The following is a 13,752-nucleotide window of genomic DNA, read 5'->3' as shown; positions in this document are numbered from 1 at the left end:
AGGGGCACCGAGTTTGAAGGTAGGCCTTGAAATACATCCACAGGTACAACTCCAATTGACTCAAATTATGTCAATTGGCTTTAGAAGCTTCTGATAGGCTATGACATCATTTCCTGGAATTTTCCAAGCTGTTTAGAGGCACAGTCAACTTAGTGTATGTAAACTTCTGACCCACTGGAATTGTGATACCAAGTAGATGTCCTAACCGACTTGCCAAAACTATAGTTTGTTAACAAGAAATTTGTGGAGTGGTTGAAAAACGTGTTTTAATGACTCCAACCTAAGTGTATGTAAACTTCAGACTTCAACTGTACATAGTTTGACCATTCAGCTATAAATCTATGCGTGCTTTCGAAGCAATTTAATTGACCACAGTAAATATAATATTACGTTTAAGAATATTCACAGAATGTAAGCTAAAATCCAAACCCCAGGGACGGTTTCCCGGACACAGATTAAACCTAGTTATAAAAACAATAGAGAATCTACATTGAAGGGGATTTTTTGTCCTGGACTAGGCTAAGTCTGTCTGGGAAACCGGATGCTATTGTTATTCTTCAACACCTGAGCTCAGTGTGATAAACAGGGATGTAATCATTAATACAAACAGTTTCTATTGGATAAATTTAGGTAGGTCCTTCCGTGTTTGGTTCTATAGTGAATACACCCCTGATTAGTGATAAGTTCTACTTACTGAGCTGGAAGGTCCACTTGTATGTGCGAGGGGAGGGGAAGGAGGACTGCTTGTGTTTGTGCTTGTCCTTCTCTAACTCCTTACTGTTGGGAGAGACCAGCTTCAGGCTTCCTTTAGACATGGAGTGTTTCACTGGAGTCTTCTTACAGGAGGGGTCCATAACAGCCAGGTCCTCACTGTCACTGCTGTACTCTGGACACACATTTTAAATCATTTATTTGAACCCATAAATCACCTTACAGTCAAGAATGATTCAACCATTAACGTGTTTTTTTTTAGGTGAGTCGACGTAGGGCAGGATGGATGCCAAACGACGGCCTGTCATTAATGGAATCAAACTAGGGATGCATGATATATTGGTGAAAATATCAGAATCGGACGGTATTAGCCAAAAATGTCAACATTGGCTTGATGTCTAGTTTAACGCCGATGTGCAAAACCGATGTCAAAGCTGACGTGCATACCTATACAACGTAGGTACATAAAGTAATGACACCACGTAAAATTTTGTGCTACACATGCAACACAGCATTCCTAACCTAGCCCACAACGTCTGCTGTGTAGATCGAGCAGTCAACAAGTCGAACAGTCATTTGAAAGAGTAAGAACATTTCAGCGAGACAACTCAAAGGCGAAATCAATTAATGCCAAGATAATGGGATTCATTGCCCTTGACAATCAACCGTTCTCTGTCGTGGGTGATGCTCGCTTTCGCGACTTTTCGAGCACCAGTACACACTAGCGTTACCAAGTGCGCTATTTTTCAGATATTGCCCTACCGGAGTTACACAGTAATAGCGTCACTGCTATTTGCTTCACGACTGACGTTTGGACCAGCGATATCAGCCCCATGAGCATGCCGAGTCTGACAGCAGTGGGTCGTCGAGGATTTCGTACTGAGGAAAGTCGTATTTCATGCTCATAAATGTGCTGGTTTTCATACCACTGCTGCCATTTCAATGGCATTTGAGAACATGTTTGATACTTGGAAACATTAACACATTCCTAGCTCCATTCGAACAACTGACTGGAGAAATAAGCTCATCAACTAGTCTGCAGCAGATGTGATACCCTCTGTCATGGCATTGAAACGCCTGCTCAACAAAACTGGCAACACAGGCTGTGAACTAGCGATTCGGTGGCACTCTCTTTACTGTGTCGCCACCATGCTCGATGCTATGTACAAGGACCGCTACTTCGATGCAGACAAGAAACAGGGTTTACATGAAATGTTAGACACAGCTGGACAAGATGGTAACGGACACAGTGACAGTGTGGTGTGTGTGTGTAACCTTTATTTAACTAGGCAAGTCAGTTAAGAACAAATTCTTATTTACAATGATGGCCTACCCCGGCCAAACCTGGACGACATTGGGCGAATTGTGCGCCGCCCTATGGGACTCCCAATCACGACCGGATGTGATACAGCCTGGATTCGAACCAAGGACTGTAGTGACGCCTCTTGCACTGAGATGCAGTACCTTAGACCGCTGCGTCCATGTGTGTGTTAACTATTTAACTGTACTAGAATGCTTAAATTTTAAATATTGGTTATCAGTATCATTTTCTTTGGCAAGGAAAATATCGGATATCAGTATTGGCCAAAAATGTCATATCGGTGCATTACTAAATCAAACCATGCGACTTACCTGCTCCATTCTTCTCCATTTTGGACATTGTGCTTGGCCGTTTCTGGTTGCGCTTCTGCTTCTTTGCAGAACAACTCATATTGCAGTCCATCAACCTTTTCTGACCTAATGATAAAAGGGAGAATATTGAGTATTTTCATTTCAGAGGACAGAGATGTTTCCCCATGAGTGTACAACTAAAACCTTATTTGCAATAAGTAAAATATGTATAAAAACTAACGTGTGAGGGAACTGTTCGCAAGACACATTTTTACATTTACACTACCGTTCACTACCAACACCAAGGCGCAGTCACTTTGGGGTCACTTAGAAATGTCCTGGTTTTTGAAAGGAAAGCACATTTTTGTCCATTAAAATATCATCAAATTGATCAGAAATACAGCGTAGACATCGTTAATGTTGTTAATGACTATTGTAGCTGGAAAAGGCATATTTTTTATGGAATATCTACATAGGCATACAGAGGCCCATTATCAGCAACCATCATTCCTGTGTTCCAATGGCATGTTGCATTAGCTAAACCAAGTTTATCATTTTAAAAAGGCTAATTGAGCATTAAAAAACCCTTTTGCAATTATGTTAGCACAGCTGAAAATTGTTGTTCTGATTAAAGAAGCAATAAAACTGGCCCAAAATGGCCAGAAACAAAGAACTTTCTTCTGAAACTGGTCAGTCTATTCTTGTTCTGAGAAATGAAGGCGATTCCATGTGAGAAATTGCCAAGAAACTGGAGATCTGATACAAGGCTGTGTACTACTCCATTCACAGAATAGCGCAAACTGGCACTACCAGAGAAACAGACGCCTCAAGTACTCAACTGGCAGCTTCATTAAATAGTACAGGCAAAACACCAGTCTCAACATCAACAGTGAAGAGGCGACTCCGGGATGCTGGCCTTCTAGGCAGAGTTGCAAAGAAAAAGCAATACCTCAGACTGACCAATTAAAAAAAAAAAAAAAAAGATTAAGTTGGGCAAAAGAACACAGACACTGGACAGAGGAACTCTGCCTAGAAGGCCAGAATCTCGGAATTGCCTCTTCACTGTTGACGTTGAGACTGGTGTTTTGCGGGTACGACTTAATGAAGCTGCCAGTTGAGGACTTGTGAGGCGTCTGTTTCTCAAACTACACACTAATGTACTTGTCCTCTTGCTCAGTTGTGCACCGGGGCCTCCCACTCCTCTTTCTATTCTGGTTAGAACCAGTTTGCGCTGTCCTGTAAATTGAGTAGTACACAGCATTGTACGAGATCTTCAGTTTCTAGGCAATTTCTCGCATGGAATAACCATAATTTCTCAGAACAAGAATAGACTGATGAGTTTCAGGAGAAAGTTCTTTGTTTCTGGCCATTATGAGCCTGTAATCGAACCTACAAATGCTGATGCTCCAGATACTCAACTAGTCTAAAGAAGGCAAGTTTTATTGCTTCTTTAAATCAGAAAAACAGTTTTCAGCTGTGCTAACATAATTGCTAAAGGGTTTTCTAATGATCAATTAACCTTTTAAAATTATAAACTTGGATTAGCTAACACAACGTGCCATTGGAACACAGGAGTGATGGTTGCTGATAATGGGCCTCTATAGATATTCCATTAAAAATCAGCAGTTTCCAGCTACAATAGTCATTTACAACATTAACAATGTCTACACTGTATTTCTGATCAATTCGATGTCATTTTAAAATGGACAAAAATGTGCTTTTCTTTCAAAAACAAGGACATTTCTAAGTGACCCCAAACCTTTGAACGGTAGTATACATTTGAGTCATTTTGCAGACGTTCTTATCCAGAGCGACTTACAGAACCAGTTAGGGTTAAATGCCTTGCTCAAGGGCACAGAGATTTTGCCTAGTTGGCTTTGGAATTCGAACCAGCGACCTTTCGGTTACTGGCCCAACGCAAGGCTAAATGGATATAGCCTATTCTATGCCAGTCTGTGTGTGACCCACCTCTGTCCTTGGTGTCTCTCTCCTGTAGTGACATGCTGGAGTTGCTAGAGCTGGTGTTGGCTTCAAAGCAGTTGGAGTTGGCCGACTCATTATCACCGAGCCCCTCCTGAGACTCCCCAGCTACGCTGTCAACCTCGATGGTGACGTCGCTCTCACTCTTGGTGCTTATAGACTCATCAGGGCTAGGGGCCGAGGTGGGGGAAAAGACTTGTGGAGGAGCAGCGTCACCGGAGGACGGAGGAGGGTTGTTGTGGGTCTGGGGGTGGTGGGAGGAGGCATTGGATGGAGGGGGAGCATGGACCTTCCCTTGGCTCATCATCATTAGGAGGTCTTCTGCTGAGGTCTTGTCCTTCTCATCCAGGTCGTCCAAATCCACCTCGTGGCAGACCAGCGCCTCAGGCCCTATCTGGGGCATCAGCTCCTCCTCTGCCCCATAGTCTGGCTGCTCCGACCTGGGCTGACCTCCTGCAAAACCTCCCTCTCCTGGACCTCGACACCGCACCTCCGGAGTGAGCGCAGGCATCTCTGTTTTAACCTCCGGCTCCGTTTTACCCTTCGCTGGCGTCAGACACTCCTCTTCTTTCAGTCCCCCCGACTCCAGTCTCCCCTCTGGAGTCGTGGGCCTCCCGCCCGGCGAGTCATGGGGCCTCCCGCCCGGCGAGTCATGGGGCCTCCCGCCCGGCGAGTCATGGGGCCTCCCGCCCGGCGAGTCATGGGGCCTCCCGCCCGGCAATGCCATTCTGGCAGTATCCTCCCTCCAGTCTAGACGCACCTTCTTGTCCGGTGTCCTGTGGTCGGTGGCTTTACGCTTGGCCACGCCTCGCTCCTCCCTGCAGATCTCCTCCTCCGGGGCGGAGTCTGTGTCGGAGTCCATGATGGGGAGGTCTGGCATGCTGGGGAGGTGCTCAGCAGGGAGACAGTGAAGGACCACCATGGGCTCATCCTGCCTCTTCAGGGGGCATGGGCTGGGGAACGACTCCGTCTCAGTGTGGTTGGGAGTGGTGGTGATGATGGTTTTGGTGGGTATCTCAGAGCCAGTGTTGTTGGTGTTCCTCTCTGGCTCTCCAACGTTACTTCTACGTGATGCTTTAGGCCTGGGGGATTTCAGGTTAGGGGGGTCCTCTTCCTTGGGTCTGTCGGGTTCAGGGGTCATGGGAGGCGTCTGGGGCTGCTCCTCAGCCTCATCTTTCTCAGGCTCCCTCTCAGGGAGTTTGTCCTCCTGCTGCTGCTCCTTCTCCTTAGGGCTGCTGGGGGGCTGGAGCTGTGCTGCTGCTGCCTGGGCTGCTGCGGCGGCCACTGCCTCTGCTCTTCCTCTCTCCACCCTTAGGTCCTCCTCTTCTTCCTGTTTACGGGCCGTGGCGGGGTCCGTTCTCTCCGCCCAGGCAGGCTTCTTCTCCGGCGAATCCTCTGACTCACTGTCCTCGGACGAATTCCCTGACTCATCTGAAAGAAGTAGAAGGGGCACATAAAGGGTTAGCTTCCATCCATCAAAAGTCCTGGCTTGAATCCATAAAATAACCATTACTTCCAACACCAAGGCGCAGTTTACCCAGACACAGATTAGGTGTAGTCCTGGAATCAAAATCAAGCCCAATGCAGAATATCCACTGAAAGGGCTACTTTAGTCCAGGACTAGGTTTAATTGGTGTCTGGTAAAACCCACCTCACTTGGCCAGAAACACCCTCTAATCGTCAACTGTCATAGTTCTCATAATTAAAGTAGTGACTACACTATACTGCCTCTGCATTTAGAGGTATGTACCTACCATTGGAGTTGGCATCCCTGTCCGAGTCATACATCCCAGAGGTTCTTGTGCGTCGGCGAGGGGTACCTGTTCACAGACAAATTTAATGAATAAAGTTGTCATGACAGACGACCATATCTGTTCTACGTTTTGGTCTGAACATTATATAACATTGCACCCTGCTGAACAAGCCCCACAGGTTCACTCGCTCCATAGGATTGATAATAGGTGCAGATTAAGGTGAGGAGAAAAGAAAGCCAAGGTCCACTATCGGGATGCACCCGTGGAGTCACGTTACATGCTGATTTAGGTACAGGTCTCATGTCTCGTACCCTCTCCATTGGGCAGGGGTGATGTGTCAGATTTGCTCTTGCTGCTGGAGCGCCCCTCACGGCTCGGGGTCTTGGAGACGCTGCGGTTGGCACTGGGGGGAGTGGTTCTGAGAAGAGGGCGGCCTCTCAACCCACCCAGATTCCCCTGCTTGTCCTTCTCTCCATCCTCTTTGTTCATGACTTTCTTTTTCTGTTTATTTTTTGTTCCGCCCTTGTCGACAGGCCAGATGATCCGATCTGCTTTGACCCACTCATCATACCTAGAGAGGGGAAATGAAACCATAAACATTATAGCTAGACTCACTCATACCTATAGGAGGTGAAATTAACCCATAAACATTATAGCTAGATTTAAAAGATTTAAGCGTCCCGAAAAAATGCTTAAGCAACCTGCCCAAGGGTTGCTATGGCAGAAAAATCCTTGCATGACATTGAATGTCAAATTAACTTCAAAAACAGAGAAATATAGAGAAAGGTAGAAAACTAATACCGAAAATACTGCCATGATCAAGACAACAAATCATAAAAACACAAATCCCCATCATCTCTTTCAGGTGGGTGAGAACGGAAGTATGTGTCCATGGGTTACCTGACATTCCAGCCGTAGTAGTGTACCAGGTAGAGGACATCTCCGGCATCATCGTTCTCAGTTTTCTTGATGTTTGCCTCATATATCTTCTGGGTCTTCCCTCGGCCGTACTTTACCTTCACCTTAGTCCCTGTCACAGAGTCTTCTGAGTCCTCATCCTCAGCCCTGTAGAGACACAGGTCAAAACAGGGCCAAAGGAAAAACCTATGCACAGAAAAGCTTTGCCTGACGACTCATGATCCTGAATTTAGTTCCGCTGCTCTATCGACGATCACTGTCTGTTCATTGTCTGAAACTGACATCCTAGAATTTGTTTGTGTGACGTCAAAATGAGTGACGAACAAAACAAATTCAACAGCGATTAACCAATCAGAGTATCAACGTTGACGACGTCATTTTGTAGGCCGGCTCTGGCCAAACCGATCAGTTTCTAGGACCAATCAAAACGGTCAGAACGTGTTCGAATTCCAGAAGACGTCAGGGAGGGAGGAGAATCCAGGGCCTTGTTCAGTTGACCAACATTCGAATGTTGCATATAGAAATGCCATGAATAGAGCCAATGTGATTCCTTATTCTACATGTCAGAGGCATGTTTGATCTAAAATGTTCCGTCCTGCTGAACACTCCCCAGACTCACTAGAGAAAGAACATTAGTGGGCCAGGCATTTGGCCCTGAGCAATGTGGATGGGTAGCCAGGCAACAGAAAGTTGTCCCAAATAGCATTTTAAATCTTTTAGTAACCCAACCCATGCTTACTTATGGTGCCCATTCCCAAAAATAAAGCTAGCTGCTTATGTTTAGATGCTCACCCTTGCCTAAAATATCCCTAATCATGACTTGAATCAAAAAGGTGATTGTGTAAATCGTGAAAAAAAGGGAAAAAAAAGAAGCCATTGCTAGCTAGCCTCCAAAAGCAGGTTACTATCACCATTAACACTGGTTCAAAGCTTCAGAAAATATTCATACCCCTTGACTTATTCCACAGTGTTACAGCCTGAATCCAACATGTATTAAATGTATTTAAATCACCCATCTACACACAATACCCCATAAAAGTAAAAAGATTGTTTTTTAAATGTTTGCAAATTTATTGAAAATTAAATATCTAATTTACAGAAATATTCACACCCGAGTCATTCTTTAGTAAAAGCACAGCTGTGAGTGTCTGGGTAAGTCTAAGCGCTTTCCAGACCTGGATTGTGCAACATTTGCCCATTTTTCTTTTCAAAATGCATCAAGCTCTCTCAAATTGGTTGTTGATCTTTGCTAGACAACCATTTTTCAGGTCTTGCCATAGATTTTAAGTAGATTTATATCAAAACTGTTCCTTGGCCACTCTGGAACATTCACGGTCTTCTTGGTAAGCTGCTCTAGTGTAGATTTGACCTTGTGTTTTAGGTTATTGTTCTGCTGAAAGGGGAATTTATCTACCAGTGTCTAGTAGAAAGCTGACTGAACCAGGTTTTCCTCTAGGATTTGACCTGTGCTTAGAGCCATACGGTTTATTTTTTATCCTGAAAATCTCCCCAGTTGTTAACAATTTTTCAAGCATACCAAATAACATGATGCAGCCAACACTCTGCTTGAAAATATGGAGAGTGGTACTCAGTAATGTGTTGTATTAGATTTGCCCCAAACATAACACTTTGTATTCAGGACAAAAAGTGAATTGGTTTGCAGTATTACTTATTGTAAACAGGATGCATGTTTTGGAACATCTGCACTCTGTACAGGCTTCCTGCTTTTACCTGTCAATTAAGTTAGTATTGTGGAGTACCTACAATGTTGTTGATCCATCCTCAGTTTTAATTTTACCTTTATTTAACCAGGTAGGTTAGTTGAGAACAAGTTCTCATTTACAACTGCGACCTGGCCAAGATAAAGCAAAGCAGTGTGACAGAAAGAGTTACACATGGACTAAAACAAGCGTACTGTCAATAACACAATAGGGGAAAAAAGGAAGTCTATATACAGTGTGTGCAAATGGCATCAGGAGGTAAGGCAATAAATAGGCCATAGTCACAAAGTAATTACAATTTAGCAGATTAACACTGGAGTGATAGATGAGCAGATGATGATGAGCAGATGATTGTGTGTAAGTAGTGATACTGGTGTGCAAAAGAGCAGCAAAGTAAATAAAAACAATATGGGGATGAGGTAGGTTAATTGGGTGGGTTATTTACAGATGGACTATGTACAGCTGCAGTGATCGGTTAGCTGCTCAGATTGCTGATTTTTAAAGTTAGTGAGGGAAATGTAAGTCTCTAGCTTCAGTGATTTTTGCAAGTCGTTCCAGTCACTGGCAGCAGAGAACTAGAAGGAAAGGCGGCCAAAGGAGGTGTTGGCTTTGGGGATGACCAGTGAGATATACAGTTCTCTCCTATCACAGCCATTAAACTCTAACTGTTTTAAAGTCCCCGTTGGACTCATGGTGAAATCCCTGAGCGGTTTAATTTATCTCTGGAAATTGACTTAGGAAGGACACCTGTATCTTTGTTGGGACTGGGTGTATTGATACAACATGCAAAAGTGTAATTAATAACTTCCCCCTGTTCAAAGGGATATTCAATGTCTGCTTTTTTTCTTATACCCATGTACCAATAGGTGCCCTTCTCGAGGCATTGGGAAAACCTCCCTGTTTTTTGTGGTTGAATCTGTGTTTGAAATTCACTGCTCGACTGAGGGATCTTACAGATAATTGCGTGTGTGGGGTACAGAGGTGAGGTAGTCATTCAAAAATCATGTTAAAAACTATTATTGTGCTCCGAGGCCATGTAACTTATGTCCATGCAACTTATTGACTTAAGCACATTTTTACTCCCGAACTTCTTGAGGCTTGCCATAACAAAGGGGTTTAATACATTTCAGCTTTTAATTTTGTGTAATTAGAATAAAATAAAAACATTTAAAGGCATAATTCCACTTTGACATTATGGAGTATTGTGACAAAAAAATCTACAATGAATCCTTTTTTAAATTATGGCTGTAACACAACAAAATGTGGAAAATGTCAAGGGGTGTGAATACTTTCTGAAGGCACTGTAGTTGGAGCAGCTGACAGCTTGACAGAACTCTGTTCATAAAGACGCAAACGCAAATTTTCATCAAAACTCTGGGCAGGACACATTGCTTTACCCTGGTAGGCCAGGCTACTCAAAGGTTCTCTACAGACTCCTTTTCTGTGATCAAATAAAACATCCTGCAGTAACGTCACAAAAGACCTTTGGGCTCCCTGTAGAGCCATCACAACGAGGCTCTCAAACTCAGTGAAGAAGCTTTCAGCCAGTACTACTGGCACTACCCCAATTTCACATGATAGAAATGGGACTCATTCATTAGTTCACACCGTAGCAAAAAAATGTGAGTTTCTTATTGAGTAAGGTCTTCTCTCCCCGTTTCGGTCAGTTTGCTTCTTAGTGAATACAGTGAGCTCTGCACGCTACAGCAAAAAAAAATACAGCTGTTTCTAAAAATATAAAAATAATGTCTGAGACTAGAACAGAATTGATATGGCAGGCGAAAATCAGAAGAAAGGTCCAAGGCTCTTACAGTGGAAAGCTATGGGTCCTATGTAATTCCGGCTCCCAGATTTCAATTCCTATGGCTTCCACTAGATGTCAACAATCTTTATTCAAGGTTTCAGGCTTGTTAATTGAAAAACGAGCAAGAATTTGGAGTTTTGGTGAAGAGAGCACCGGAACAATATCAGTCTTTCGGCACGCGAGGAAGAATTTTACTTTCCTATTGAACGTACGACATTCCATATGAAATATCATAGTTTATTTACATTTTAGGGTACCTGAGGATTAAATAGAAACGTCGTTTGACTTGTTTGCACAAAGTTTAGCGGTAGCTTTTTCGACTCCTTTGTCTGCATGTTGAACGAGTGGATTACTGAAATCGATGGTGCCAACTAAACTGACTTTTTGGGATATAAAGAAGGATTTTATCTAACAAAACTACCATTCATGTTGTAGCTGGGACCCTTGGGATTGCAAACAGAGGAAGATCTTCAAAAGTAAGTGATTTATTTAAATCGCTATTGGTGATTTTGTGAAGCCTGTGCTGGTTGAAAGATATGTTGATGTGGGGCGCCGTCCTCAGATAATTGCATGGTATGCTTTCGCTGTAAAGCCTATTGTAAATCGGACAATGCAGTTAGATTACCAAGAATGTAAGCTTTTAAATGATATAAGATACTTTGATATAAGATACTTTCATTAATATGTTCATTAATGTTTAATATTATTTATTTGAATTGCTCGCCCTCCAATTTCACCAGATGTTGTCAACTGGTGTCCCGCTATCCCTAAGAAGTTTTTAATATTACACTGTTATATGTTTCATTAACATTTAACTGTACCCTTCTCCAACTCTCCTCTCGCTGTCCTCATCCTCATCTTCCCCTTCGTCCTCAGACTCTTTATCGGACTCCTCCAGACGTCGGCTGCATCCATTCCCCTGGGTGTCCCCTCCGTCTGACCTGCTGCTCTCTTTTTGACCACCCGTCTCCTCTCCGCTGGTCTCACTCACACCCAGACCACTCGGCTCCTGCTCATTGATCTTCTCCAGCTTGACAGGCTCCTTCACCTCAGCTTTGACCGGGGTCACAGTGCACCGTCTCCTCCCCTGAGGGAAAGGATAGAGAAGAGATTAGTGTCTGGAACTCAGGGGAAAAAAACGAACTATAGTACAGCGCTTTCACACTTTCTCCTTGCATCTTCCTCAAAACGCATTGGATGAAAAGATTAGAGGGGAAAAACCCCAGTTCAATTAATTTTGAGAAGGCGAATTGGGAGGAAATCTAAGAGCTTGAAAAAAGTAAATCACCACAAAGGACAAAAGTTGCTTTTGAGAACTCCTAACCCTGGGAGAGGCGATATCTTTGTGGCTCTCTTTGTCGCTCTCACTCCCCGACTCAGCCTCCTCCTGGGCAGGCTTGTCCTCTGTGGCTGCAGCAGACTCATTCTGGACGGGTGGTGTTGGGCACTTGCCAACCTTGTCTTTGTCCTTCACCTCAGGGACCTGGGCAGCCTTCTGCTCTGTCTGGGACTGGGAGGACTGGGACGCTGGACGAGCCTCGTTGTGGTGGATAGTCCTGAACACGATGCAGGCTGAGCGGCAGTACTCCTCAAAGCCATACAGGTACCTACACACACACACACACACACACACACACACACACAGTAAATGTCACTCACCACACACTTCTAAATAATCTTGGTGCAAAATCTCAAATATCCATCAATCAAATGTATTTATATAGCCTTATAGTAATCCGTCCTAGAACACAGTTTGAATTTATCATGCCAAGTCGTTGAGTGCATTTCTCAACATCAACGCAAATGACTCAACAGCTTCAAAAGAAAGACGTGTCTGGTAAAGAGTGCTTGTCAGTCTGAGTGAAGTGAACCAGCACCTACTTTCTGTAGGCAGTCTTCACATTGTAGGAGGCAGCAGAATTTAGGATGGGAATGCCCAGGTCCATGTAGATTTGTTTCCACACAGATCCACTTTCAATCTGCAAACAACAACCATTAACGTAACATATGAATAATCATTCATGTAGGCCACGCTATATCAAGAATATCTTCAACAAAACAAACCGGGAGGTAAGTGAGACAAAACGCTACCAACATCACTTGATCGAGAAACAGTCCAAATTGTTAAGTCATATCAGGCCTATTGTTTTCTATGCCCTCATAACAGCTGACATGCAGAACACCAGCCAGACAGCCCCATCCATGACCTTGATAGTCCACTAAAAAGCTACATGCTGCAATTCTGCTTACAGAGGCGAGACAAAGCTTGAGAGAACGGGCTGTTCACATTAGATGACGAGACCAGACAGTCTGCCTGCCTGCCACTGCAGTGAGGAGGACTCGGATGAAAGAGGCAGGGGGGGGGTGTTAGCTGTATAGATGAGATGCACTCACTTTGTCACAGCCCCCCTGCTGGTAGACTAGCCTGAAGAGCTTGAAGAGGTTCAGATCCTTGTAGCCGAGCACAGGAGGCTTGTTAATTGGCGTCCCTGAGGAGAAGATGTGGAGAAGAGCAGTGAGAGGAAAAGTAGCACATTCTAGGGCATTCCAAATCACAGGAGCATCGTTCTTATTTCATATGTTGTCGTTGAATGACTGATAAGGATGCATTGTGTGATAAAAAAACTGCAGTGAAATCAAATGAAGGATGGATGCAGCATTCAGAGCCAGAGCCGGCAAGGTAGTGTATGTGCGCTTGCAGTAAAGTGTTGTACGCTGGAAAAGCCATGAAAGATCACCAATGGGCCCTGGTCAAAAGTAGGGCACAATATAGGAAATAGGATGCTATTTGAGACACAGGGAAAACACAGGAAGATAAATGGGACAGGGCTGAAGGCTCACCTCGATCCTCCATGAACTTATACAGCTGCTGCAGGAAGTGATCCCTCTCCTCTGGGTCCGCCTCATCCTCAGGCTGCTGGGAAGGTAAACGCAACACACCTTGGTTAAAATAGGCAAATGAGGCATCAACCGACGATATCTTGTGTTAGTCATTACCTGTCAGCGACTGTGCTGTTATTCTGACAAGTTCTCGACAAACATATTTTAGTCCTAAATACAAATGTGAGTCCTAAGTACTCCCTGACGAAGGCCATGCAGCCGAAACGCGTCGGTTTTTAAACAACTTTGTTTCTATTGAACATGCCATACTAATAAAGGCCCCGTGTGGCTCAGTTGGTAGAGCATGGCACTTGCAACGCCAGGGTTGTGGGTTCGATTCCCACGGGGGGCCAGTACAAAAAAAAAAAAGTAT

General features: G+C 44.1%; 1 protein-coding gene across 5 annotated transcripts in view; it reads right to left on the bottom strand.

The window, feature by feature from the left end:
- The window catches only part of LOC120023125 (AT-rich interactive domain-containing protein 4A-like), a 51,780-nt gene that overhangs the window by 3,751 nt on the left and 34,277 nt on the right, over window positions 1–13,752 (bottom strand). For 2 of the 5 annotated variants that reach the window (XM_038967103.1, XM_038967101.1), the window contains exons 12-22: window positions 13,341–13,416; window positions 12,894–12,988; window positions 12,381–12,478; window positions 11,788–12,106; window positions 11,321–11,586; window positions 6,957–7,121; window positions 6,368–6,627; window positions 6,057–6,122; window positions 4,291–5,733; window positions 2,344–2,448; window positions 695–886 (exon numbers count right to left, since the gene is read on the bottom strand). In XM_038967103.1, coding sequence (XP_038823031.1) covers window positions 695–886; window positions 2,344–2,448; window positions 4,291–5,733; window positions 6,057–6,122; window positions 6,368–6,627; window positions 6,957–7,121; window positions 11,321–11,586; window positions 11,788–12,106; window positions 12,381–12,478; window positions 12,894–12,988; window positions 13,341–13,416 — 3,085 coding nt within the window. The remainder of the gene's footprint in view (window positions 1–694; window positions 887–2,343; window positions 2,449–4,290; window positions 5,734–6,056; window positions 6,123–6,367; window positions 6,628–6,956; window positions 7,122–11,320; window positions 11,587–11,787; window positions 12,107–12,380; window positions 12,479–12,893; window positions 12,989–13,340; window positions 13,417–13,752) is intronic. The other 3 variants (XM_038967104.1, XM_038967105.1, XM_038967102.1) reach the window with 3 other exon arrangements.

The sequence above is a fragment of the Salvelinus namaycush genome, chromosome 28 (genome assembly GCF_016432855.1).
Source record: "Salvelinus namaycush isolate Seneca chromosome 28, SaNama_1.0, whole genome shotgun sequence".
NCBI classification, from domain to species: Eukaryota; Metazoa; Chordata; class Actinopteri; order Salmoniformes; family Salmonidae; genus Salvelinus; species Salvelinus namaycush.
Note: the sequence above shows the minus strand (reverse complement) of the source record. Positions and strands in the feature narration are given on the sequence as shown.